The sequence below is a fragment of the Amblyomma mixtum genome, chromosome 1 (assembly GCF_055824585.1).
Source record: "Amblyomma mixtum isolate Tamu chromosome 1, ASM5582458v1, whole genome shotgun sequence".
NCBI classification, from domain to species: domain Eukaryota; kingdom Metazoa; phylum Arthropoda; class Arachnida; order Ixodida; family Ixodidae; genus Amblyomma; species Amblyomma mixtum.
In genome coordinates, this window is record NC_143012.1 from 314,806,337 (window position 1) to 314,832,761 (window position 26,425).

Below are 26,425 nucleotides of genomic sequence, written 5' to 3' on the forward strand. Positions count from 1 at the left end.
GCTATTCAATCAAGGCGCGCTTTTCAGAGATTTCCCCAAATTTACATACACGCACTGTCAAAGTGACTTGTACTCGTTTTTACCATGTGTGGTGGTGAGATTCCTGCGATCTATAGCGACGTCGTTCCACTGAATGAGGGCTAAATGGGGCTTGGCGAAGTCGGTAGCGTAACCTGCGCCGTTATGATGAAGTCAGAAGGATGAATGCTGTGAGATCACCGGTTTCGCCAACGGTTCATGAGCACGAATGAGAGTATCAAACTTAGCGCTCTAAACATACGAGCAGTTAAGGCCACTGTGCACCTTTCGGAAGAAGTTTCCGAAGCCTCGTTCGGTTTCATGAATCAGAATACAGCAGTGAAAAACATCCATATAGTTTGTTTCTTAGCTGTTTTGGAGGGCACCTTTCAGCTTTATATCATTATACAAAAAAGAAACTGCTTTGAAGGTGCAAAATTAAGTGAGATTATATGTGCTTTTTGACGTATCCAGACGTGCATGGGCTTTTTGCAACTATTCTACCCACTACCGCATTAACGCATAAAATTTCAAGGCCGGATCGGGCTTGAAAGAAAAAAACATTGGTCATCAGGAAATGAAAGGCGTGCTAATGATCTCCCTTCTCGGTGGATACCTCAACCGCGCTGCTAGTGAAGGGAGGAAGGAGGGAGTTAGAAGATGCGGAATGATTTCGACCACATTGGGGATCTTTAACGTGAATTCACATTGCACAGCACTCGGGCGCCTTTTGCATTTCGCCTCCATCGCAACGCAGCCAACGCGGTCGTGTTAAAAACGACGGTGACTGCTGACATGCCGTTTTTCCCCAGACTGATGTTTCCTCCTTCCTCAGTGGATATGGCGCTCGGCTGCTGACCAAAAGACGGGATTTCGATCCCGGCCGCGGCGGTCGAATTTCGGTGGAGGGGAAATTCTGGAGGCCCGTGTACTGAGCGATGTGAGTGCACGTTAAGGACCCCAGGTGGTCGAAATTTCCAGAGCCCTTGACTACTGTGTCCCTCGTTGCCTGAGTCGCTCTGGGACGTTAAACCCCTATAAACTAATGCAAACCTCTTTCTACTTTCACTCACTCCTTCACTCCTTCTCTCACTGTGCGGTTAAGCCCCCCCCCCCCCCCCTCCCAAGGAGGGAGTCAGTTACTGCGCCCTTCATTACCTCAAAACCACCTTATTTCCTCCCTCCCTTTCTCGATGCATACATGTGTGTTCCAAACTGCACAGACCCACCGCTGTATCTAAGTGGTTAGGGCACTCGGCTACTGATCCGGAGCATCTGTGTTCGAACCCAGCCGCGGCGGGAGTGTTTAGACGGAGGCAAAACGCAAAAGGAGCCCGTATGCTGTGCGATGTCAGTGAACGGTAAAGATTCTCAGGTGGTCGAAATTATTCAGGAGACCTCCATTACGGCACCACTTCCTCCGTCTTCTATCCCACCCGGCCTCCTCCCTGCCTTCACGGAGCGGTTGAGCTGTCAACTGAGAAGTGAGACAGTTACTACGCCATTTCCTTTACTCAGAAACCACGGAAAGTCTTAAGTGAATATACTGGCCTGGGCCAACCCCCAAAATTGGATCTTGGCTTGAAAGCAACAAAACAAGAATGATGCGGTGTGAAGAAGATGGTGGTGGCTCTGCTGGCAATGGTGAAGCAGTGTTTAACAGCAGATAAATGAAAGTGTTTGCAAAGGCCAATGAAAAAGCTTTTTGCAGTGGTGTGAAAAATAGCCAAACAATCGTTAACGTCGTCAGTTGCTTGCTAGCGCATTCAAACCTTGCTTTTGCATAAGATGACCTGTCATTTTTTTTATGTGTACTTTTATTTCGTTTCTGTGTGGTGAGATCGGTTTTCTTGATTTCAGCGCACCCGACATAATACATACAAATGCGCACACAGCGGCCCACCCACGTATCGTCCAGGTGCACGATAAGGAAAGACACGCCACGCTGCTCCTATCTTGCTCAAGGTTATGAGGAAAGCTCCTTCTCCACGAGGCTGCATTACTTCTAGACACTCATGGCCGTCCTCAGCCGCTATCGGAGGTGAGAACGACCGGCGGTACAAAGCGCGCCTCGGCTGACTCTTCCGGGCAAGGTTTCCCGTTGCGAGCGAGCTAGAACATCGACAGCCATGGACTCGCCGCGGAGCTGGGTCGTGGCTGGAGCCTGTTTCTGGATAAGCATGTTCTCCTACCCTTTGCTTGGTGCCGCTGGCGTCGTTTACGTGAACATCTTGCAGACCTTCCATGTGACGAGGGAGGAAGCTTCGTGGCCCGTCAGCCTTACCTCCACCTTCTATCTACTCGCAGGTGAAGCCACGCCCAGTGGTGCTCAAGCGCGCTGTGTTGGTTTGGTTGGTTTGGTTTATGGGGTTTAACGTCCCGAAGCGACTGAGGCTGAGAGACGCCGTAGTGGAGGGCTCCTGAAATTTCGACCACCGGGGGTTCTTTAACGTGCACTGACTTTGCACAGTACACGGGCCTCTAGAATTTCTCCTCCAAAGAAATTCAGCCGCCGCGGCGGGGATCGAACCCGCGTCTTTCGGGTCAGCAGCCGAGCACCATAACCACTGAGCCACCGCGGCGGCCTAAAAGCGTGTTGTGTGCAGTTATACAAACCAGCAGTGGGGCAGCAACAAAAATCGCAAAAACTTAAGGCAGCACGACAAAATAGGAAAAACATAAGGTTTTGGTCGGAGGCTATGATCCGACAGCTAGTCTGGATCCCTAACCCTATAGTGGCGGTGATTGCATTACCTGACAGCCACTTGGGATATGTAATGGCGCTAAGGTTACCGCTCCTTCAGGGAAAGACAAGAGCTTTATGTGATGGGTGATTTGTGTTCTTATTTTTCGTTGTTTTTTTTTTATGTGCGGTTTAAGTGTAGCCGTCTTTTGTGCAACCATGTGCCAACTAAACTGTAGTGACAGGCTCTGTTCAGTTCTTTCCTTGCTATGCTGTGCCTTTGCGCGAAGCGCCTATGCTGTGCCTTTGCTTTGAAAGTAAATAAGGCAATGGGTTATGATGAAATATCAGTCAATATATTAAAAAAAACATTGATGTCTTGTGTAATGTTCAAAAAAGAATATTCAATCAATCATTCTTAACCGGGGTGTATCCCGAACAGCTCAAAATTGGAAGGGTAACAACAATATACAAAGGGGATGACCAGAACGTCATAGCAAATTACAGACCAATTACGATATTATCTTGCATAAACACGCTCTTTGAAAAGTTAATAGCTAAGAGAATGACAGATTTCATGGAGAAATATAACATACTTACGCCTAGCCAACATGGTTTCCGTAAGCATTATTCCACCGCTACAGCAGTACTTTCATTAGCAGAGATTGTTAAGAGTGCGTTAAACAATAATCAGGTTGCCATAGGTGTATTTCTAGATATAAAAAAAGCTTTTGACTCCGTAGATCATAATATTCTTTTACTAAAATTAGAACGTTGTGGTTTTCGTGGGATAGCCATTGATTTGTTCAGAAGTTATCTAACAAATCGTACTCAGTATGTAGAAATTAATGGTTACCAATCTTCATTAGGAAAAGTTACAATTGGAGTGCCGCAGGGCTCGGTCCTCGGCCCTATCTTCTTTTCGTTATTTATAAATGACTACCCCAGTTTCCTACAGAGCGCGCAGCCAGTGTTATACGCCGATGATACAGCTGTTATTATAACGCACAAGTCTTTAAAGTAAGCAGAAACAATCGCAAATAATCAACTGGAGACTACAATGCAGTGGTTTAAAATGAACAAGCCTTTGCTTATTACCAAAAAAAAAACTAAATTTGTAGTTTTCGCCTCTAGCAGAAGACAGGGGCCTAAAACATGTGCACTACAGGTCGGAGGAATACCCATTGAAAAGGTGAAAACCTTCAAGTACTTAGGAATAACATTAGATGAATCTCTAAGTTGGGCTGATCACATAGAAACATTATGTAAAAAATTAATTTTTGCATGCGCCACATTAATTAAAGCTAGAAAGCATTTCAGCATTGATACATTGCGTGTGGTCTATTTCAGTATATTCCATTGTCTTGTCATCTTACATACTGCATCATGTCATGGGGCTACACTTACTCATCGTACCTCGCACCGCTTATTACTCTCCAGAAAAGAGCATTAAGGATAATAGCGTCAGCACCTTGGCACTCATCATCAGATCCACTCTTCACAGACCTCAACATCATGCGTTTTCGTATAATTCGCGATTACAAAATAGCGCTCTTGGTGAGCACTATTATAAAAGCGGATATACCGTACAATTCTTCCATTCTGAAGCTTGCTTCAAGTCACACTAGACACGCTGACAACAATAACCTCAATTTACCTACAACACACAATGTATACGGCGGTAGAAGCATAGCATTTGTCAGCGCTAAAGTTTGGAATATCATCCCATTCAGCATTAAGTCCATCTCGAACATTGCACCTGCTCTAAAAAAGTACATGCTATCAGAACAATACACCTCTCCTTACTGTTGAATTTATTATCTTTTATTGCATTATATTAATTATATGTTTTGTATGTTCAGCCTTGCTCAACTGCCTAGATTTATAACATGTTTGTATTGGATACGAAACTAGCCACTGGCTAAGGATCCAGATGCCTCATTCACCGTGAACTTTGTATATTTTTTCTGTGTAATAAACTTGAACTGAACTGAAGTAATGGCTCTCAGGCGAGGTTCGAACTTATGTACCGAACTCACAAGAACAAGCTAATGGAAAGCTGCAACAGCGTTACATCATGTAAAACTGCTTCTGCGCCACTTAGTTGCCCTTTAATCTTCTAGGTGCCATCGCGTGCAGAAGTTGCCAGGTCAAGGCGCCTGTGACCGTAGCGAGAGCACGACCAATAGGCGGCGCAATGATCGTTGTCAATTTCTTTGCGATTAAAAACGATGAGGAAGAATTTTGCTATGGCTCACGAAGTCGCGCGGACGAATTAACACGAATCTTCTACAGTTACTTTATATATGCATGTTTCACAGTGTTACCCGTATCTTTTAGCAACATCCCAGCAAACCACAAACCTCCCAGAGATCTCCGGATTAAGTCTAAACGTCTACGTACCAAGGCATAACCTCTGAGACGTCTTATTTACCAACCTTTTTTCGTGGAGAAGCTGGAGACGTACCCACGACATCTGCCTTAACCTAACTCCTCGTAGATATTACTTGTGACATCCTGAGAATGTAAGTGAGATATGATTTAAGAATTCCACATTTTTCAATCATTCGATATTTTGTGCTGTCTTACTGCGTTTGAAGTTGGAAATTGCTGTTGATTATAAATTGAAGGCATCACCAGCACTGACTTTATTTTTGTTCGTGCGTTCGGGCTCACTTCACAGAAACAATGCTATCCTGCATACAAAGAAAAAAATATCCTAAGTAGTAAAGACAAATCTGAATGCACACCCATCAGGCTTCTGACTGAACTGAACACAGTTGCTATAAAATGCAAGTCCATTTGGTCATGATTCACATTGTTATTTAGTTACTATTCTTACTTTCAATTTAGATCTTGCGCTGCACCCAACGCAAGCTATTTCAGCTTAAGGTGCGAGGCCACACTGAAAAACTTTTTTTTTAATCAGCAGCCAGGACTATAATAACAGTTCTTAATAGTTGCATTCAATTTTTTGGAGTTAATTTTTCTCAAAAATATGTTAAAACTGCTAGTCGCGCTAGCAATGGTAACTAACCACTGAAACGCTGAACTGAAGAAAAGTTTGGCATTTCTGTAGCCGAATGTGTGGTCTGTGCGATGAACTAGGAAAACCGTAATGCAATCAACACTGAGAGAGTAATTCTTGGAAATCTGAATGAAGTGAAAAAAAATTATTCCTTTCTACATTTACTTTGAACCTAATCTGTAATTTAAATTAATTTCAATAGATTCAAATTTTATCTATTTATTGCATATATCTGTGTATGAGGAATTAGTGGCCAAAATTTCATTTCAGCATATCCATTCAGAAAAAAGTCATCACAGTTGGCGTAGGATGAGGTGGAGCAAAATCTTTTGAGAAAAATGTAAATATTTCAAAACGTGTGAAAGATGAAAAAAGAAATATGCAGGTCTAAAATGCTCCAAGCTCGTAGCTGGGCCCTCTTGATGTGCAGTAGAGTCTCCTTTTCCTCGTGTGGCAGCCCATTTTGTCTCGTCAGTTTGAATTGCGTTTTTTCGTAAAGCATGTGTAATTGCGTAAAGCGTGGTGGCCCAAAGGACAATGGGATGAAGATCTCAAATATTTTTGCTATGCAGCACGTAAAGCACGGGTGCTTGTAACCCATGCTTTACGTGCTGCATAACAAAAATATAAGGTCTTCATTCCACTGTCCCTTGGGAATTTCTTCCCGTGAAGAGTCCGCTGGCATTGTGAACATAATACTCTTTCCATTATGCTAGCATTATCATAGCATGTTGTAGCGGAAGCCTCTAAGCAAGAGATCAGCCAAGGAATAGTAGGATGAGGACGCCAATAATTTTTGTAATGCAGAATTTTTCAGTTCTTACAACTGCAGTATTTAGGACAAGTTGTCGGTCTATGAATAGCCATATTCTATTGATATAGATGTCTAGACTACGTAGACATGGTGTACTTACACTATGCGCAAATATCTCGTAATGGTCGAGCTCGAAGTCTGCACTACTTACTATACCTCGGACCGGACACTAATTTTGGGGTTGTAGGTGCGTGGATAATTGGTAAAGAGTACTAAAATGGATGTCTGGTGGAGGTGTGTAATCTCCAGCGTAAATATCTTGCTTACGTCAATGTACCGTTTTATGGTTTACGGCGATACGCGTTTTCACTTCGGAACTTTTGCAGTTCCGAGATGAATCGCTCGCTTTTCATCACTGTCTCCCGGCTGTTTCACGTTCTAAAACAGCTTCCGTTCAGTGAGGTACGTCGATGTGAAAGGAATTGAATTGATGTCCCTTGGTACGGGGCCGATAACGTCAAGAATCGAACTGACGACACCATTTCTCAGCGGCGGAATAGCTTTTTCTCACCTGACGACCGAAACGTATAGAAACAGCGGATTTTTTTTTTTTCCGTCACAAGGTACCAGGATGCTGTCCCACAAAACGTTATAGTTTCCACTCTCGTCCTCGATAGTGATTCGAGCTGTAAGAAGCAGGAGGTGATAACACACGAGCGTACAAGAGCGCTATAATTTGTTTATGCCGGCTTCGTGAGAAGTAAACAAACCACTACGTGTGCGTCTGGCACATTCGTCGGAACATTCGATGCAGCTCTTGTGACCCTTTTATCACACTAGTGTTCTAGGAAGTGAGGAAGACAGCTTCGGACCGCGACAAAGAAGGCACATCACGCAACTCACGTTAGGGTCGAAGTTGCTTGTGAAACTGGTGCAGCCCGCAGTGCATCGAAAGAGAGAAATAGGAAAAAAGCCACGCTAAATGCAGCTGCTGGAGTGTTCGCTTTTCGTTTTAATCGCTGCGAAGCTAATCCTCTGGATCATCCTTTAAACAAACCTCGTATATTTCCTTCAAAGATAGCAAACTTGCGCAGGTCTCCTGGGAGGTATCCTCAGCAAGTATGTCACCATCCGGACCATCCTGCTCTTCTGCTGTACGGCCAGCGGCATGATGCTGTCATGCTGCTACTTCACTACGGGCCTGCAGTTTTTAATAATAGTACTGGGTATTTTACATGGTACGCATGTCTTCGTGGTGGATAGTTCTGAAGAAAAATGCTGCCCAAAGTAAAACGGCACCAGACGAACGTAGATTGCTAAAATCATGCATATCTAGGACTTCCTCTATAACTGTATCAGTCGTCTCATCCTCAAGATGGTGCGCCCTGAGATAGAGCCTCCCAATGCGCCAGATTAAGTACGCATTCACATCCTATCCCAAGAAAGTGTTGCCACGAACGCTCAATTTTACGCAACTTGAAGCAAGAACTAAATGAAATGTCGTGTGTTGCAGGCGCCAGCGAATTCAGCAACCTATCGATTCTATCAATACGAAACGGAGATATCGGTAAGCGCAGGGATCCCGAACTTTGAGTCAATTGGTAGCCCAGCTACTTATAATGATTTTAGACGACACTGTTCCAACGTGTAGGGTAGCATACTGTGGCGACACCTAGTTAACCTCCCTGCCTTTTCATTCATCTTTCACTCTCTCTCTCGCTCTAGACTACACTGGTACATCTTCTGAGAAAATTATGAGCAATGCAGTCCTTCCTAACTAGACATACAGGAAGGGTAATTGTCAACGATACTCTTGCGAACGCTCGCACTGCAAAACCATTATTACCACTGGGAAGAACACAATCTAATGAATGTTTTCTTTCTGGACAGGTATTGCCGTCGGTGGCATCAGACTAAACGTGGTGGCTGTGAACAAGCATTTCGTCAAGTACCTAGCGACTGCGTCTGGTCTTAACCTGGCCGGTCTGTCGGTGGGAGGATTCATTCTTCCGCCACTGCTGCAGCTACTGTTCGACCAGTTCGGCTTCAGAGGAGCGCTGCTCATCTGTGGTGGCATCACGCTTAACGCCGTCCCCGCGGCTTTGCTATGCGGCGATCCGGAGGTACCGAGGTCCTCGGTGCCGTCTTCTACGAAGCAGGAAGTCAGCAACACACCAGGCTTTGAAAATCACCACTATCATGATCACGATCACAAAGAGGCAGTGCAAGGTACCTGCGATTTTAATGTGAATGCTTATTACAAGTATCAGAAAATAGACGGAGTGCAAGAAAATCAACAAAGAGAGCATGCAAAGTACGAAAGATTTTCTGAGCTGCTGTCAAAGAACACGTCTTGCGCGCTGGAATCCCCGAAAGGCACCACTCGTGAAGCCAGCCCTCAGGATGAAACAGCCTGGAAGAGCATGGCTTCCAAAAAGTTTCGAGTTAATTGCCCAGTCAGTAAATCAACCACCGAACACGCTCTCTCGTTTGCTCTGAGCCCACGATTTTACCTGGTGACATTCACACACCTGGTTGTCTTTACCAACATGGCGACGTACTTGACTGTGGTCATCGACTTCGCCGTGGACTGCGGGGTTCCCAAGTGGAACGCCGTTCTTTTGGTGCCTGTGTACTCCATCGCTGATGTCGCGGCCCGACTTGGTTCCGGGTGGGTGACGGATAAGAAGTACTTGTCGCGGTGCTCGTGGACTGCTCTTTGCCTGCTTTGCTGGACTCTAGCTCTGGCCTCGATGCCACTGGGACGCTCCTTCTATTCAATGCTTGTGTGCGCCATCGTTTCCGGCTGGTGCAACGGCTCTACTCTGTCTATAGTCCCTGTACTCTACTCGGAAGTGACCAGTGCTGAGCACTACGCTGTTTGCTTCGGCACTGGCTCCAGCCTCGTCGGCCTCGCCTGCTTGCTGCGGCCGCTATTGATCGGTAAGAAGCACCAGTTTTGGCTACGTTTGATTATTGCGTGGTGAAGCGCGGAACAAATGTACACCAACGCTACCGCAGCGTACTTTACTTGACACAGCATCATGAAGCCCTGTGTGGGACCTTAGGCATAAATGTCACCCACCCACGCACAGTGCCGGTCAGTGGATCAGGTAAGCTTTAGCTTCTGTACATAACTCATCCTAATGTTGCTGGTAAACTTCCTTAGGAGCCCCCTTGTCCAGAGCTGTAAACGGGTGGAAGTGAAAATTGATCGGACGAAGCGCTGTTGTCGGGGCCAAGCGGGCCAGGCATGTTAACTAGCTGTCGCATTGCCGCTGCAGTGAGTGAGGAGTCAGCGAGCAACTCTAAAAGCATAGCGTGGCGTGTGGGCAAATTTGTTAGTCTAGATCATAGTGGCATTTAGGTTGACTGCTTAAAATAACCTTTGTCAGTCACGGCATGCTGGTGGGTGTATGTTTCGAATTCCTGTTTGTAAACGCGGGCGTCCAGGAAAATTGTTAATTTCAAGTGTGCTTAAAGTGTAGGTTACCGTACCCGCATACTACCAACCCCGGAGGCTCAGTGGTTAAGGCGTTCAGCTGTTGAGCAAGGGGACCCGCGATCAGGTCCAGGACACAGCGGTTTCCTTTTGATTAAGGCGAAACGCAAAAGGAGCCCGTGAGCTATGCGATGTCAGTGCACGTCGAAGAACCTAAGGCGGTAGAAATTTACGCAGAGCTCATAGCCCACGTACGGCTTTGAGCCGTTACACCCCACATCGCTATAAGTACCCACAAAGCACGATGCAGTAAGATCGAGTGCTTATGGTAGATTAACTACGACAGCAAAATTCGCAAGGACTAGCGGACCCTTAACATCATACTCTCCCACTTCTGGGTGGTCTATTGCAGGTTTCTTCCGTGACCACATCGGAGGCTACGGAGGCCTCTTCTACTACCACGCCTGCTGCACGTGCATCGCAGTGGTCTTCTGGGTTTGGCTGGCAGTGCGCAGTCGTCTCAACGTGTAAAATTTGAAATCTTGAGCTCTCGGTTACTACACACATGACACGCAAAGGTAAGAAGCGATGCGCCATGTATATGAAAACCGCGTAACGCAGGCTCACACCGGATACTTCAAGTGTTGGTAGAAAGGATAATATAATTTTGAATTAAGGACGTCCTAATCCCGTCATTCAATTTTAGACCTAAGCCGCTGGTGAGCGACTGAGCCAACGCACATTAGGGAGTTTGAAAGCTCTCCACTCGCACGATATGTTGCGATCAGTGTTAATGGTGTACTGCGACCGCATTTAACCAGTCAAGTTGCTAAGCAAAATTTTAAAAAACGTTCAGATGCCGGTAAACAACCCCGGTGGCACTGTAAGTAGCTGATGCTATTTGACGCATTTTCCACACTTCGGTCCTTTGCAACAATTTCTCGCAATGAGTATCCTCCTCGACAGCAGAGTAAAAAAAGCATTCTGCGAGAAATAAAAAGCGTTCAGTATCGTGGGATCATGGATCTAACTGCAGGCGTTCAAGACATTCTGTGTTCCATCATTGCTTCACCCATTTCACTGTTTCGACGACGGACACTACAGAAAAAGAAGAGTCACAGGTGACATGGTTTTATTACTAAATTACATTCTCTTCATAGGGGGCCTCTCCGATTGTTGAGCGTACACCTTCGACATCAAGAGGTCAGTGTTGTCAACGTAAGATCACTGCTTTCCAGGGCGCTGTACTTAATGACTAGTTCACACCGCCAGGAAGAAAGTATACACAGTTTAGCAGACGGAACAAGAAATCTCATCGTTCTTCCACGTGTACACGACCTTAATAACGAAAGAAGAAAGCATGGCAAGCTGTCTCATCGATACGTATAACAGAACAAGAAGATGAGTCACAAATATTGTTCCTGTTGTACTCTTCGCTCGACGTCGATGCGCCCAACGAACATTTACAGTACACTTGACATGCTGTGATTTGCGATCCCTTAATAAAGAAAGTGAATAATAACGCAGAGACAGCAATAAGAATAGAGCATGACAACTGAGGCTTAGAATGTAAATGACATTCGATGTGTTTGTTTGGAAGACTTGGTCAACTGAGTCCGCTTTTCTATGTACCAATGAACGTACAGAGTATGATGACAGAGAAAGAAGCCAGCTTGCACTCTGTTTCACTTGAAGTACGTGGTCAAATTACCAGTGTTAACGTATTCGTGCCTATTACTACAAGAACACATCGTTCCAGGAACCGTCTACTGCTTAGGACGCTGTGGTTACGTACTTGGGCCAGCAATGTTCCTAGGCGTGCATTATTCAAGCAGCATGCCGCACGGAAGCTGCCCCAGTACTGCTGACACGATCGGACATTGTCTCAAATGTGGCCGTCACGCAGACCACAGGGCTCTGTACATTGGACCGGGAGATTCATGCACACAGACAACAAAAACGAATAGACGATGCCATTGTCTCACAACGTCCACGAAGACACAGGTAAGGGAGACGAGAGCGCCACAACATCAACATGAAATAATATCTATAACAACACTATGTACGCAAGTTCGACAAGAGTCCGTACTTTCCACTTTGCACATGAGCGTCGCATGGCCGTTTCCTTTAAACTGCAACTTCGAGCAACATGTTTGCTGAATAATCAGCTATCTGTCACTGAAACAGTATAGCTCAAGCGCAAGAAAGCTTAAGCTTTCTGAGCTCAATGCCCGTCTTCCTCTACCTCTAAGACACCTCGCCTATCTAGGTGCGGTCCGCCGCCACTTCCATCGACACTCACGACCAGGTTGTACGCGGGCGGTGGCGTGGCGCACACTTCGCTCAAGTCATCCGACGCCCTGGTGTCTCCTGTGGCTTCACCTGGTTGTGGCAGCAGAAGAGGTGGTACATCTCGGCGCTTCCCAGCCGGAAGCTGCAGTTGCAACGTCGGCCCAATGACGCTCGTGTGGCTTGGTGCTGCAGCCGTGTCATCCTCATGGGTGTCGCCACCGTGCCCTAATACGGACATCATTTCTATTCCGTCCCTCGCGATGGCGCTCACGTTGGGGACGGTGGAGGTGGTGGCCATCTTAGAGTAATGCGGTTGCGATCCCGTCTGAATGCCGGCTCGGGTCGTGTTGAGATAGTTTTCGTCGTCAGACTTCATGTCAAGGTAATCCGGGTTTGTACTGTTGTTTCTCATGGCGAGGTAGTCGTTGTTCTTCATAAGGTGGTTCGCACAGGCGGAGGGGTCGTTCAAGGCCGTGTAGTACTGCAGAGAAAAGTATTTCTCCTAAACTATAGAGCCGGCGTATAAATAAATTCGAAGCTTGAAAGCACCACAGTGGTTTATTTTGGTTTCGGTGCGACTTCTTATGGCTCAGAATATTCGGCTTGCTACAATTCTCTTAAATGATAACACCACAAATAGTTGCCTATAATCTACTCAAGACAAATACATTGTCGGAATCATATGTAACCACCCGCGTGCATTATTTCCAGCCAATCTGACAACACTGAAGTTAGTGACTTTACGTTAGTGATGTGGCAGATTATAACGGAACGAAAGTTAAAAACTGCAAAGGGACACTTAAGTTCCGCTTTAAGGGTATGACACGATAGCGTTAATAGGCAAATATACATATATGCAAAACTGGTCATTTTCTACATTACATTGATAGTTCGCTGGGGGTCCTATACCACTCCTGTTGCAGTGGTGCAGAGGTTAAGCGATGTGCCATTGCCTCCGCAGGTTCAGACACAGCTACCGGTGGGGCTTGTGAAACCTCCCGCGACCAATTATCAATGTGACTGCCACCTACCCCGCTGGTTAGTTTGGTCACAATCCGGTTTTCAGCCTTTGATGGCCCACCTGCCAGCTAGGTTGGCCATCTAGGTGGCCCACCTAAGTTGCTTCTCTGAGAATTTTCCCCTCACGCCGACAACGACTTCGGGTTTTCCGCTCAACAAGACCCTTAACGCTGTCACGTTCATGTCAGATCAAAGCTATTTTGCGATTTTAGATTCAGTAAACAACTGTTTTCACTCAGCTAAATCCACGAGATGCGTTTTATTTAAGTGCGATACGAGTAAAAACGGTTAATAGGAAGAGGTAGTCCCTAGAAGCTAACTTACATCTCGCACTCCGGCCTGCAGAAGGTCACCGAGGCGGGTGACCAAAGTTGAGAAGTCTGGCCGCTCCTTTGGCTCTGCCTGCCAGCAGCTCTGCATGATCTCGTACCTGCGTGAAAACAAAGCCACGCAATGAAGTCCAACCTCAGGGCAAGAAAGTTTTTGCAGCGTTTAGGGCGTCTGCCAGTATGTTGGCGCTTACACGTCGTCGGGTGCGTAGTCAGGCTTTTCCATCCGGTAGCCGTTCTTAAGCTTCTTATAGAAGGACTCGTCGATGGCAACTCCAGGATAAGGACTTCCCCCCAAGGAGAACATCTCCCACAGCAGCACTCCGTATGACCACCTGTGAATGAGATGACATATCATTTATGTGCCCTTGCTTTCATGGCAATCGCAGGCAAGGAAGACAATTTAGGCCAACTAGGGGAGCATATTCAGCTATATTTTCGGTAGTCGGCCTTTCTTCGTTTTCCACGCGATCTGACATGTCCTTAGATATGATCAGTTCTAGCGGTCAGACGTGAGAACGTACGGATTAAATCTGGATCTACAGTACATGGCTATGTACATAGCCTGAACACCATGGTTAGCGGTTTCAATGCATTGTATTTCAAACAGACGGTAAATGATAAATTACTATTATAGCGCAGGCCGTGCTGCGGTATACTTTTTTATAGCAGGCCAACTGTGATCACATCAAGAACACATATAGTCCATACCAAGAAGAGGCGCATAGCAGAAAGTGCAGGCTCAGCCCTCATCGCCATCATCAGTAAGGCTAAGTCCGTTGCAGGCCAAACGCCTTTTACAATTACCTTCAATTGACCATGGTATGCTTCAGCACTCAAAACATCATTATTGGATAATCACCGCAGCTTGCTTGACTTTTCGAAGAAAGAAGTATATGGCTTATAGGCTGACGTCACATTCTGCATAGAGTACGTTTTTAACTAGCTTTTCAGATTGTGAAGCAATGACAAACGTACACGTCGCTTTTTGTCGTGTAGACTCTGTCCATAATCGACTCAATAGCCATCCATTTCACAGGTAGGGGGCCCTGGAACGAGAAACAAGATAGCTCTGTTAGATTACTTCAGAGGAATGAACATTTAGAACTAACTTACTTTATTACATTACGTATAGTAAACACTGCTCTCTCATAACAGCCGTCTCGAGTCGTATTAGGTGTAATTTGTCAACACCAAAGCGAATATTATTTTCTTTAGGTTTACGAGGCCTGGAGTGCACACAGGCCTCTCTAGACGGTTTCCAGCAGATAGCTTGCAGCCAAAACATGCAAGAAATTCAGTTCATTATCAATTCACACCAAAACCGAAAGACCCGGTTTCGATCCCGGCCGCGGCGGTCGAATTTCGATGGAGGCGAGATTAAGAGGCCCGTGTGCTGTGCGATGTCAGTGCACGTTAAAGAACCCCAGGTGGTCGAAATTTCCGGAGCCCTCCACTATACGGTGTCCCTAATAGCCTCAGTCGCTTTGTGACGTTGAACCCCCATAAACCATAAACTTCATGCCAATGCTTTGTGCCCGCCAACTTTGTTGCTACTGGCTTTCATATTGCCGGTCCTTTGGCGTGCGTAGTTTGGACCGCAGGGTGCCGTTTACATGAAGCTTCAAGATCACTGCAATTTCCCAGAAGCGCGCAACAAAAAAAAAATGTAAGGAGAAATGACGACAGCGCCAGCTGATAGCAACATGGCCGTAACAACTGGGGCCGAAGAGTGACCAAGATATTGCCAACTTTCTGCTGGTGGGTAAGAACAGTGAGAAAAACGATTGATTTCATTATAAATAGCGACACCGAATACGATAGTTTACGAAGAGGATCGTGTGTGCCCTTAGAAAGGCACTGTTGCGAAAAAGCAGCCTGTCTCGTCTCTAGAGTAGTCAATAAGCAACAAAAGCTCAATGTCACTTCCCTACAGATATATGTGTAAGTATGCTCTTTCCAAGCACATGACTCCTCTGTCAATGTCGTTAAAGAGAGAAACTTCCTAAACTGTGCAGTGTGCGAAGCTTATTTCGATGCGACAGTAAAAATTTTGTGTCCAAAGAGCTGCCTAGCACAACGAGCGCTCTACATTGCCACATAAATTCAGCAACCACACAGCGGCAGACACCGAGCGTGAGCAGAATGCCGAAGTAAGATACCTGTATTCGTACAGTTAATAATGTTGTACGGCCCTACAAAATACGCTACTATAGAGAGATTCAACTCAAGAATCCTCAAAGGAGATTCCCCCACCTATGGCGTCGAGCTACTGTCATGACGTGGTGGAGTGCCGCCTCCTCGTGGCGGACCCCGGGCAACGCGAAAGCGGTTAAGAGCAGTCCACAGCAGGCTTTGTCAAGCCATATCCTGAGCGGAACGTTTGTATCTTTGGTCAACCGCTTTGCATCTGGCAGCTACCTGCGATGCCACACCAGCAGGTATAAGGCGGTTTACCGCAAAGTCGAGTCCCTCCTTTGGACAGCCTCGTATGAGAGACATTAGCCGCTTCGTTCTTCAAGTTTACTTGACTATAACATAACGCAATCTGCGCTTTTCTGCTGTGATGCAACACAAATTTTCCTAAAAGGCAAAATTGTTGTTTGAAATACTTAATTTAAGTAGCGTCAAATCGCCAGCGATCCAGCTGCGCTGCCTCAGCTCTTTGACTGCGATTTCATCAACTCAATCTGATTAGCGATGAACAGAACGCGTGTGAGGAAATGGCTGAGGCCCCGCCGCGGGGGCTCAGTGGTTACGGCGCTCGGCTTCGGACCCGGAAGACGCGGGTTCGATCCGGCCGCGATGGCCGAATTTCGATGGAGGCAAAACTCTAGAGACCCGTGTACTGTGCGATGTCTGGGCACGTTAAGGAACCCCAGGTGGTCGAAATTTCCGGAGCATTTCACTACGGCGTCCTTCATAGCCTGAGTAGCTTTGGGACGTTAAACGCCAATAAACCCAGATAACCGAAATGACTGAAAATTGTGAGCTTACATCTTCCTTCCTGACGTATTTGGAGTACTTGTAGCAGTCCTTGGCGAGCCCAAAATCGCAGATTTTGATGACCATTCCTTCACTCAACAGGACGTTTCTCGCTGCCAAGTCTCCGTGAATAAGCTGCAAGGAAAACAAAAAAAGTAAGACCTTTTTAGAAAACGCAGAGTTTGCTTACGCGAAGCTAAACTAAGATCAGAAAGGCGTGCTCCGCATTAATTTCATTTTCTTTTTCAGCTTTGGGTGCAGTTTTTCATATTGCTAATAATGAAACACTCGGGTAAGGTGTGCTCATTCACGAGTCATATTCGCGTCCTGAATTTGCACCCAAATATGATGAGACCAACCTTGATGCGTGGGTCTTTGCTCCAAAGCGTACCAAGCATAAGCCTTTCTATTTTTGCTTAACTCTGTTTTGGAGGGCTTTGCTTTTTATCAGTCCTTCGGCCACTTCTCTTCGGTTTGCATAAATAAACTCACCAACAGAGCTGTCGTAAAATATTCAAAATAGGAAACTGTTTAGAGAAGTACCTGGAGTAAGCTGAAGCAGGTTCGCTGTGCGCTAGTGCGATGTTATAACACAGCATAGTATTTTCTACATTGCGCTCACCCGAAGTTGTTAAAAATGCCCACAGTGTGACAAACTAACAGTACACATGAGCAACAACAATCATGTAATACAACGCTGACACGATGCTGTTATGGAAAGCCCTGACACAGGCTTATAAACTTAGCCGCTGTTGTGACGCACGTATCAACAGATGCGCTCAGTCGTTTGTCACAGAATGTTCATGCTTTCACTTTTAGAAATGCCTGTTGCCATAGATTCTTGTTCGCACTTGATGCCGCTAGGAACTAAACCCCTTCACCAGCAAAGGTTCTTTAACAAGCACCGTTCCCCACGCTGTCCGGTTGGCTGAAATATTCTGCAGTGAAGCATGCAGGTCACGCTTTATCGAATTTTCGGCCGCTGTGCCCTGACGTTCGCGAAAATCACACGCAAAAACAATCGTTTCGCTGAAATTTCTTTCAGCAGCGTTGTGAACGCGTACAAACGCCCAAAATCATTTGGCGCGGCAGAAGTCCGCCTACGACGCCTCTCTAGAGTGCCGTGGACGCAGATTCCCATAGCTGTTCGCACACGTGCTCATTATTCGACAGACCGGAGCAAGACGGCTCGACACCCGACAAGACGACAGCAAAAGAACCAGCCGCTAATGAACCGCTCTTGTGTACGACAAGCTTTACCTAATCGTCGTCTAATGTCACAACAAATGCGCAAAACAATGTAAATTATGGGCCTCAGGAAAAGAGCTTCAACTGTGCAGCACTTATGAGCCTCCCTGGCTTCATCCCCATTGCCACAATTGACCATCTTGACTCTATGGGCTGGGTGCCGTGTGCAAATCACAGACTACGAGTACCACGCGTATGATCGCATGGTCGGCTTTTGATGGGTGTCGTTCCACGCTCAGAAACCATCAGGCTAGTTGACACTTCGAACGAGCCCATGTTAACATATTGAAAGGAAGACGACATCGCGCTGCTGCTTCTTGCCGTCATCCTCAGTGCAAGAGATAAGGAGTAAGATGCGTGAAATTAACTCGCATGAGCAATAAACAACAAAGCAGTCAGTCTGTTCGCTTTTCCTGACGTAACCTTTCGTGCTTTCTCTTAGAGTTCACGGCGCTAATGCTGAAAACATACTCTATCACATGTGTGCCGACAAATGACACAGACGCCGGTTCAGTAAATCACAAATTGTAGGTGCAGCCAAACTGTGTCCAACAGATTTCAATGTCGGCATAACTGGTACGCAGATTTATAAATTTGACACAATTTGAAGTTCTCGGATCATTTGTCCTCTACACCTCTTCCTCTCAATAGCACCTTCCCTTCACGAAGCCCTAGATACCTTCCACTCCCTCTCGTGATTAGCTGGAATTCACGCTTCGACCAATCATGAAGCGCTCGTGCCCAAGACCAGTTTTTGTAGGAGTCGAACTGTGCGCACACGTACCTTCCTGGAGGCGAGGTACTCCATTCCGCGGGCGCACTGGAAGGCGAAGCAGAGCAGGTCGCACGTGGTGAGCGCCGCGTCCCTCAGGTCTCCGTGGTCGCGCAGGGAGGAGCCACTGATGAGCTGTGCGTGATTGCCGCTCTCTGGCAGGAAGCCATCTGTGGTGCTCCCGCTCTCTGACACTGGGAAGCTGGACTCGTTCCCGCGGCTAGAAGGGGTCGCACTCATCGCCAGGTCCGCGTACTTGAGCGTCGGAGTGCGCTGCTGCCGTGGTTGGCTGAGAGCGGTCATGTAGAGCCGGTCACTCAAACACTACATGCGATATGCAGCCCGAATCAGTTTGGAGGTGGTCGCTTTAGAGTCAAACTACTCCGATCAGATGCTCTGCCACATTAGTGCTCGCAAGTTGAACGAAAAAATTTATAGCTGGTCCGTTGGTCCCTCTATACTTTTCACCACCGCTTTTGTCGGAGAGCATGTGTGATGGACGCGCCAACTAAAAACAAATCGCCTCGTTCGGCCGAGACGGAGGTGATATCCGTCGTTATGACACTGGCTGTACATAAAGGGAATATATGCAGTAACAATGCTCTCAATGGTCTAACATGACAATTATGTTCAAGGGAGTAGTTATCCACTAGCGTCCACATGAAAACGCCATTCGGCTACGGAAGCTGTGCATCGTTTCAAATATCTGTAATTGACAATAAATTAAATGATAATGAGCAATTACTCTTTAATTGAGGGCTACTCCAACCTAGAAAATTCTCTTGTACACGTTGGACCGCTTGTACTTTCGACCGCTGCTCCATACGCTCAGAGCACACCATCTTTTGTAGCTCTAAAGATGGAGTGCCCGAACCATTCCAGGTCGTAAACGGAAGGCACTCCTGAGCCGCAACAACGATACAAAGCCCGAAGCATGAGCCATCTTAGTTTTTTTACAGAAAAATATCACAAAATTTACATCACAAGAATCCCCAACAAAACAATTCAGACTGAGGAGGCTTACTGCCAAGCAAACGGAACAAAGGTTCTCCACGCCTTTGTTTCAAGAAGAAATTAAATTCAATAGGCTTAAAACAAAGGCAGAAACTAACGCTGCGAACTCCCCTCCCAGGTTTTCTCAGCCATTTTTTTTTATTTCTCACACGTTTTAGGTTAGCTAGGGCCCGCCATGGTGACCGAAGTTTGAAGCTTATTCATACATGAAATACTCATCTACAGTAGGCCTACGAAGTGCGAAAAAATGAGGCTTTAAGCCTACTGACCGTTTACAAGCAGTTTCTTCTTTTTTTTTTTTTGCCCCACCGCTTAACATCGCAGCAAGGCCTTTTTTTTTTCATAGAAGCGAAGCATCACAGTTGGGTTATTATCACGCAAAAGTGCTCTCCTATGCGTGTACAAGAACGCATAGTGCCGTAGTGGAGGGGCAAATAATCAGCACCAAATAAGAGGTAAGCAAACCCTACCGAGTAGTAATGTCCTCTGCGCGTTTTTAAAGCGGCACTGAAGACAATTTCATTTAATTGTGTTCTTAGTAAACATTGATTCATGACTCTTTCTCGCTATTTTCATTGTTTTTCGACTGCAAAAGACGCCTTTCTTGCAGTGACAATTAGATTTAAAACCTTCCTAGCCACTCGATTCAAACTTGTGACGTCAAGACCAAGAAGGAATCGCCTTGCTCTATAATAATCCTGCATAGATCACACCGACGTATCTTTCACAGTTCTTAAAATAAAATCTTGCAAACGTTAAAAAAAATCACCTCTATAATAACCTGCTAAGCTGCTAAGGTAAATTCACTCTTCTTAATCACACTGGTTCGAGCCACACTACAACGCTCACCAGTAGACGGGGTTTGAAATGGCAAAGGCAGCACAGGCCGACCGGAACCCGGGTGATGCAGATGTAGGTGACTTGGGGCTGTAGCATATGTCCGGATCCACTTTGCCAGTCTCTGGGTTCAGCTGGTTGATAAAGAGCTCGCGGTGCCTCAGCAGGTAGTGTCGCAGGTTTCCGAACTTGCAGTACTCCACGATAACCATCAGTTCACCTGCTTGCACCAGAACAGGTGTTGTCGGAACCGCTTACATCGACGCACATATGAACGCATTCATGCCGACCTGAACATTAGCAATTGATGCGCTCTTCCTAGTTTTGTCCCCGTTTCCATCTTTTATGCAGCATAGCTGCGGGGCACTAAACTAATAGTACTCAAGCAGCGCTAAATAGGAAGGGGCAGTCGAGACACAAAAAGCACCGGCTTAAACTAGCTCATGCTGGTTTAGTGTCAGAGACTTGTGATGTTTCCTGCCTCTTGTTCACAACAAATTTTAAGATTGTTCATTGCTCTATACACTACCAACAAGCTAATGGGGACATTTTAGCCGATAAAGCTTTCACTTCATAACCACGCTGCGCAATATTTGCCCCGTCGTTCTTGCTAAAACAGTTCAAGCTCACAAACTACAGGTTATTCTCAGAATTGTAGATAAAAGTTGCCATGGACCTTACCCTTCGCTATGTTCTTTGTGACGGCGCCCAGGATATTCACAATGTTCAAGTGCCGACCGAGATGAATGAGGATCTTGAGCTCGGCCATCAGCGCCTTTCGCTGAGACATGTCGGCTCGTTCTGGGGAACGCAAGAAAATGAGGAACAACAAATGCGAGGCATGTAAGAGACTATGACTTCACTTTGCCCATGAGCAGATATGTTTGTTACTTGTGCGCACTGAGACGCAGTGGCTCACCTTTGAGCATTTTCACAGCCACCGTAAGCGACTGTCCTTTGGGTCCAAGACCAATGGCTTCAGCCTTGACAACACGGCCGAATGCACCCTGTCCCAAGGATCTACCTGTAGGTGATGAAGCAGGCTGTGTTAGACTGCGTTGACAGCACAACACAATTCGCCTTCTTTCGCCACCGACTTTATCGCTAAAGCTAACAAATTATATTCTACTGTTTTCTGTTCCCTAGTTGAATCATTCACATAGGCCAGGGACATGTCGGGCGCACCGGTTCTGTATTGAAGACAGTTGGAAGTGGGTCTTTTCACTTTCGATGGAGAACTTAAACGACAGCAGTCCACAGGAAGGGAATCTACCGCCTCTTTGCATCATTGGCAGAGGGAATTTGCGCGCGGCTATTCTTACGGTTGCATTTACTATGGCGCAGCTCTTCTTACTGGTAAGAGTAAAGGCAGATGGTGCTGTCTTTACTCGACGGCATATTCTAGTCAACATTCATGGATGAAGATATAGCAATAAGGGAAGAAGTTATAACTAACGTGGTGTCCTTGTGCCCTCATCAAGTTCCCCGCTTTGCAGCTGGCGTTTCTTTCTTTCCCACTATCCTCGGCTTTTCCTAAGCACACGAAACCAGCGACGACGCATGTTCGAGTCCGCATATCGTAAATGTGCTACGCGTACCAAGCTTGAGGCGACCCCTGGGGAATTCCCAGACCTGGTCGTACGGCAGCAACTCCGCTTGCTCACACAGCGGCAGGTCTGGGTTAAGCACGTCCACCTGACCGTTGTCGAAGAGGGCGTTCTTCCAAAATTCCATTTGCTTTTCTTTCTGCGTGATCCGAAAAAAAAAGATCCGCGAAACGGTGAGTACTCATCCGCCATTCGTTGCGCACTCGTCGAGGGTATGCACAACTGTTCCTGCTCACCATAACTGCTCGGTATTTCTTGCAGAATACGAATAAGGTGACGATGATGCAAGTGCCAAGTACCGCGGCCCCGACGCTTATCAAAGCGGTGTCAGGCACTCGTGCTCCTGCAACAAGCATACAACATTACACTCCAAACATGAATACGTCTATAAGGGAGCACGCTGTCCCCTAGCGCAATTCCTTTGATAGAACGGAGTGCGCCAGAGGATAGCTTAATCCATTTCTGTTTAAAGTGCATTCATATGTGGTAATGCTCTGTAAAGACTACGCTGTCTGTCAGCTACACCGTCCTAATAACAAAGGGACGCAGAGCTCACCTATGACGGGAAGGCAACGTTGAGTCAAAGAAGGCACTCTATCGCACACTAATCTTTTTCCATCCCAAGCAACCACAGATATTGGTCGTACGTCCGAGATAGATCCTAACGTCCTGCGGCGAGATGGGACGTCCGTCAGACATACGAACGCAATTCGACTTCGGATATTCTTATCCGTACGTCCGTGGAAGGTACGGACAGTGTCCACTTTTGTATATTGGCATGTGGAGACGAGGTGGGTGTATGTCCGAAGGATGTAAGGCCGAGTATTTTCCCAGGCCATGAGTATGGACGCTTCTTCTTTCCGCGAAAAATTCGCGCCTTTCATGTATGTATACTGTGTATACTGTTACGGGGCAATACTATTTACATTTATTTACAAGCCGTAGGTGAATAATTCCTAGCCGGGAGCACCAGCGCGAACAGGAAGCGCGAACAATGCTATGCAGTTTGCTTTTTTAACCGCGAAATACTTACTCCGCAAATCTGCTTTCAAGAAATCGTCTGCATCATTTGGAGGGTTTGACTCGAACACGTTTGTAAATTGGTGCGAATCCACTCCTACCTGCAGTGCAAGAGCCGCCAACGAACTTAATTAATTTAAGGGGAGAAGCAGATGTTGCACAATTTTGCAGCAATTCAATTACTAGTTTATATTTAGAGAACTTCTACAAAATAGTGGAATTCTGCGGCATGTCCACCACTTTGTTCCCTAAACTTGCCATTGAAACTATTCGTAAATTCAAAACTCCCGCGTATTCCGCCTTCATCATCATCATAGACGTCAGTTTGCGGTCAGTCCAATACAATCCATCAGTACGACTCCGTAGCGCCGTTGTTAATTTGTTGCGTAGTGTTGTGCGGCTTTATAGCTCTGTTATTATAATGCGTGGTATTGTTCGGTCTGTGGACGAAAGTGGTATGTAACTTGCGCAATTCGAAAGATGCGGGAAGCGCCTGAACCTCTTCTGGAACGCTGGAATGCAGTATTGCGCCGACCTTGGTTTTAGAGAAGGCTTAGTGTGGTTGCCTACGAAGGTATGTATACATAGGAGAATGCAGCATGATCATGAAACATCCGTTTGTAGGAGAGTGGGAGCAGTAAGCGCGAGGCGATGGCTTCCACAAGTTTGCTGTTCACACCCTTTCGGGAGCCTACACCACACAGCTGCGGAAGCCCACAACTCGCGCGGCTAATTTCTACTCTTCTGCAAGGTTGTGGGAAGGAGTATTTTCGCACTTTGTTAATTTTTAAGGCATCGCTAGGTTCACTGTTCCCATATAAATAGTGCCAGCGCGCGAAAGTCAGAACATAGGGAGCACGTGTAGCCTGCAGTGGTTCGCAACGGATGCTTTGCTGCTTTCTGCGAACAGTCACGTAAAATGCCGCGCAGGTTAGTGCCTTAAGGCCGCCAGTTGATGGTTGTAAAACATAAAACCATGAGAGCAAATGAAGTACATATACATTGTCAAATATGCTGTGGAAAAGTTACAGTCGCCATTGCCTTATATTTATTGAGGTGTTTGTTTAAGTGCATTGTCTGTTATACTTGCAGCATTGAACACTTATTTTAATTGGTTCCAATGTTTTTACTTAGGCTGCTGCATTTTGGCATTTGTTTCACATGACTGATGTTTGTCGCTTTTTTTGTTAGAAGTCCTGTGGGTTGGAAGGTTATAGATCTGTATCCCAAGCTTGTCACAATTGAAGAGTCAAATTTTAAAAATTCAACGAACATAACCCATTGCTCTGCTGATGTATGATCAACCAAAATAAAATATATCCGCTATGCATCAAACTGTTTCCCGTTATATTGCATCGCATGGAGTGAAAAAAGCACGCACGCGCCATATATGCCAATATTCGAGGAAGATCCGCCAACGCATGTACTCAACTGGACGTCCGTCGGCGGAAGAAACGTATTTTACCTCCTATCGGACGGCCGACGGACATCCTCGGGCTGTTTGCGGATGTTCAGCGGGCGTCCGAACATCCGAAACGGACCACCTCCGTACACCGTCCGAAAGATATCGGTGGTTACTTGGGATACTACTCTAATGTGAAGAACGCGGAACAGTTCCAGTCTCACATGAATTTAAAAACACAAGTAGTTTCTGGCATGCTACAACTGCTATTCTTTTGAATTCCTTATCTTTTCCGGGACACTGTGTTTGCAGGATACTCCGGATGTAAACCTTTTTGCAGCATGTCGCAAAGATACAACACAGAATTCCTGCAGTGCACGAATTTCTCAGTCGATACATAAGTTGTGGGCATGCTTTACTCGTCCCCTGTGGTTCACTTCCCCGCAATGCACCCTCATCTCGTCCTCGGTGTTTCTCTTCCCCGCAATGCACCCTCCTTAGTCGTGTTACTTTTACTAACAAGGGAGGGCGCTGGTGTCGCACCGACACGACGTTCGGTGCGAGGCTCCGTTTTTCGCCGGCTCGCGCGAAGCCTCGTGGGGTGGAACGTTCACCCCGCATATCGTCGTGCCCGGCCTCGGAGTTTCCCTCTGCCCTACCGTGGGCGAACATTCGCTCGTAAACGTGCTGGTGAGTCGGACGTCCTCGATTCCTCAGCGCATTTTGTCGCTAGCTGGCGTTATTGTTCTTGTAACAGTAAATGCTTGTTTGTGTCAGCCAGTGTGTCGTTCCTTTGTTCCCTCAGAAGAAGGCCCGCCGTGGTCGGCGTACGCGATCACGGGGTGCGGTCCGCGTGGTTTTGAACTGTGTCAGCCGCGGTTAAACGGGGAGAACGTATTTATCTCCCCGATTAAAAACCCCACAAAGTCAACTTCATGAAACAACATTTGCGAAGCGCTAATTCACCGTTACTTTCTGACTTTCCTCACTCGCAACTACACACGAATGTCTGTTCGTCTGTAAGGTTCACTGCGCTACGGTAGGGGCGCAGGAAGAATAGACAGAATATGCATCTTTAACACACCGTGTTCCATGCTACCGCTGCCGTTAGTGGAATGCCGTGAACTCACCCCTGCCAGTGCTAACGCGCTGATTGGTCCTGATGCGGCAGGCGCGCGTGCACTGCCCGGTATCTGGCGCCATCTGGCGCCCTCAAAGCGATCAGCGCATGCGCAGTGACGGCGTGCGGGCTCCCAGTACTCCGGTTACGGTAACGGTAATACGGTACACCGTATGCTAGAGGCGTCTAAAAACGAGCAACACGAAACGCGCTCTCACCGTTGGTGACGGGCAACCTGGCGACGTTGGTGCGCTCCGTGTCGTTCACCACCGTCACCACGGGCTTGGCTGTGTGTGGAGGGGAATCTGAAATAAGGAAATGTATGGAGCGAAGTATGGAAAACGGAAGCCTCCGGCGAAAAGCCGTGTTCACATACCAAAACTGAATCCAGTGAAAAAAATCACAGCCCTCGACTTTGCTGTAATTAATTGAGAAGACCTCACGTTTCTGTCAAAAGGATTACATCAAAACCACTGCCATGCACATTACAGCCAATAGGCAGTGTTGAGAGCGCAAATAAACGCCTTCTGTAGCGAAATGGTGAAGGCCTGGTAAAGAAACACTTCAGATTCTCATTAAGAATAAGATTTCCGTGCTTCCAGATAATGTTGTAAGTATTAGCTCAGCTCGGAAGAAAGAGCCATTGGTTTTTATATGCGTTCTTGCACGCGCCGTTGTGGCATCCATGAAACGGCATCATCGTGCGACACCACTAAAGCATAACAGAGATCACCCAGCTGTCTGATATTTAGTCTCTCGATGCGTCGTATTGTCTCCACAGGAGAAATAAAAATTAACAGGAAAGCTGCTGACAGGAGATGCTGACATTGATGGTGATCTGGGAGGTGGCGTTC

The 26,425-nt window shown here is 46.6% G+C and overlaps 2 protein-coding genes across 3 annotated transcripts in view; one reads left to right on the forward strand and one right to left on the reverse strand.

Moving 5' to 3' along the window:
• The first annotated feature begins 2,073 nt into the window (after positions 1-2,073).
• On the forward strand, positions 2,074-11,080 carry LOC149372526 (monocarboxylate transporter 12-like). 2 transcript variants are annotated; one of them, XM_089567020.1, is made up of 4 exons: positions 2,074-2,325; positions 7,578-7,721; positions 8,374-9,426; positions 10,338-11,080. In XM_089567020.1, exons 1-4 carry the CDS (start codon positions 2,148-2,150, stop codon positions 10,454-10,456), a joined length of 1,494 nt encoding a protein of 497 aa, XP_089423146.1. In that variant the 5' UTR covers positions 2,074-2,147; the 3' UTR covers positions 10,457-11,080. The 2 variants fall into 2 exon arrangements, with proteins under 2 accessions (XP_089423146.1, XP_089423145.1); XM_089567019.1 differs by lacking the exon at positions 7,578-7,721.
• The window catches only part of LOC149372527 (uncharacterized), a 95,027-nt gene continuing 79,642 nt past the window's right edge, over positions 11,041-26,425 (reverse strand). Inside the window, exons 7-18 of the mRNA XM_089567018.1 lie at positions 25,790-25,876; positions 22,266-22,372; positions 22,021-22,168; positions 21,342-21,446; positions 21,104-21,223; positions 20,435-20,642; positions 18,584-18,860; positions 16,564-16,686; positions 14,545-14,615; positions 13,761-13,901; positions 13,562-13,667; positions 11,041-12,698 (exon numbers count right to left, since the gene is read on the reverse strand). Of these exons, the coding sequence (XP_089423144.1) occupies positions 12,150-12,698; positions 13,562-13,667; positions 13,761-13,901; positions 14,545-14,615; positions 16,564-16,686; positions 18,584-18,860; positions 20,435-20,642; positions 21,104-21,223; positions 21,342-21,446; positions 22,021-22,168; positions 22,266-22,372; positions 25,790-25,876 (2,042 nt within the window). The 3' untranslated portion in view covers positions 11,041-12,149. The remainder of the gene's footprint in view (positions 12,699-13,561; positions 13,668-13,760; positions 13,902-14,544; positions 14,616-16,563; positions 16,687-18,583; positions 18,861-20,434; positions 20,643-21,103; positions 21,224-21,341; positions 21,447-22,020; positions 22,169-22,265; positions 22,373-25,789; positions 25,877-26,425) is intronic.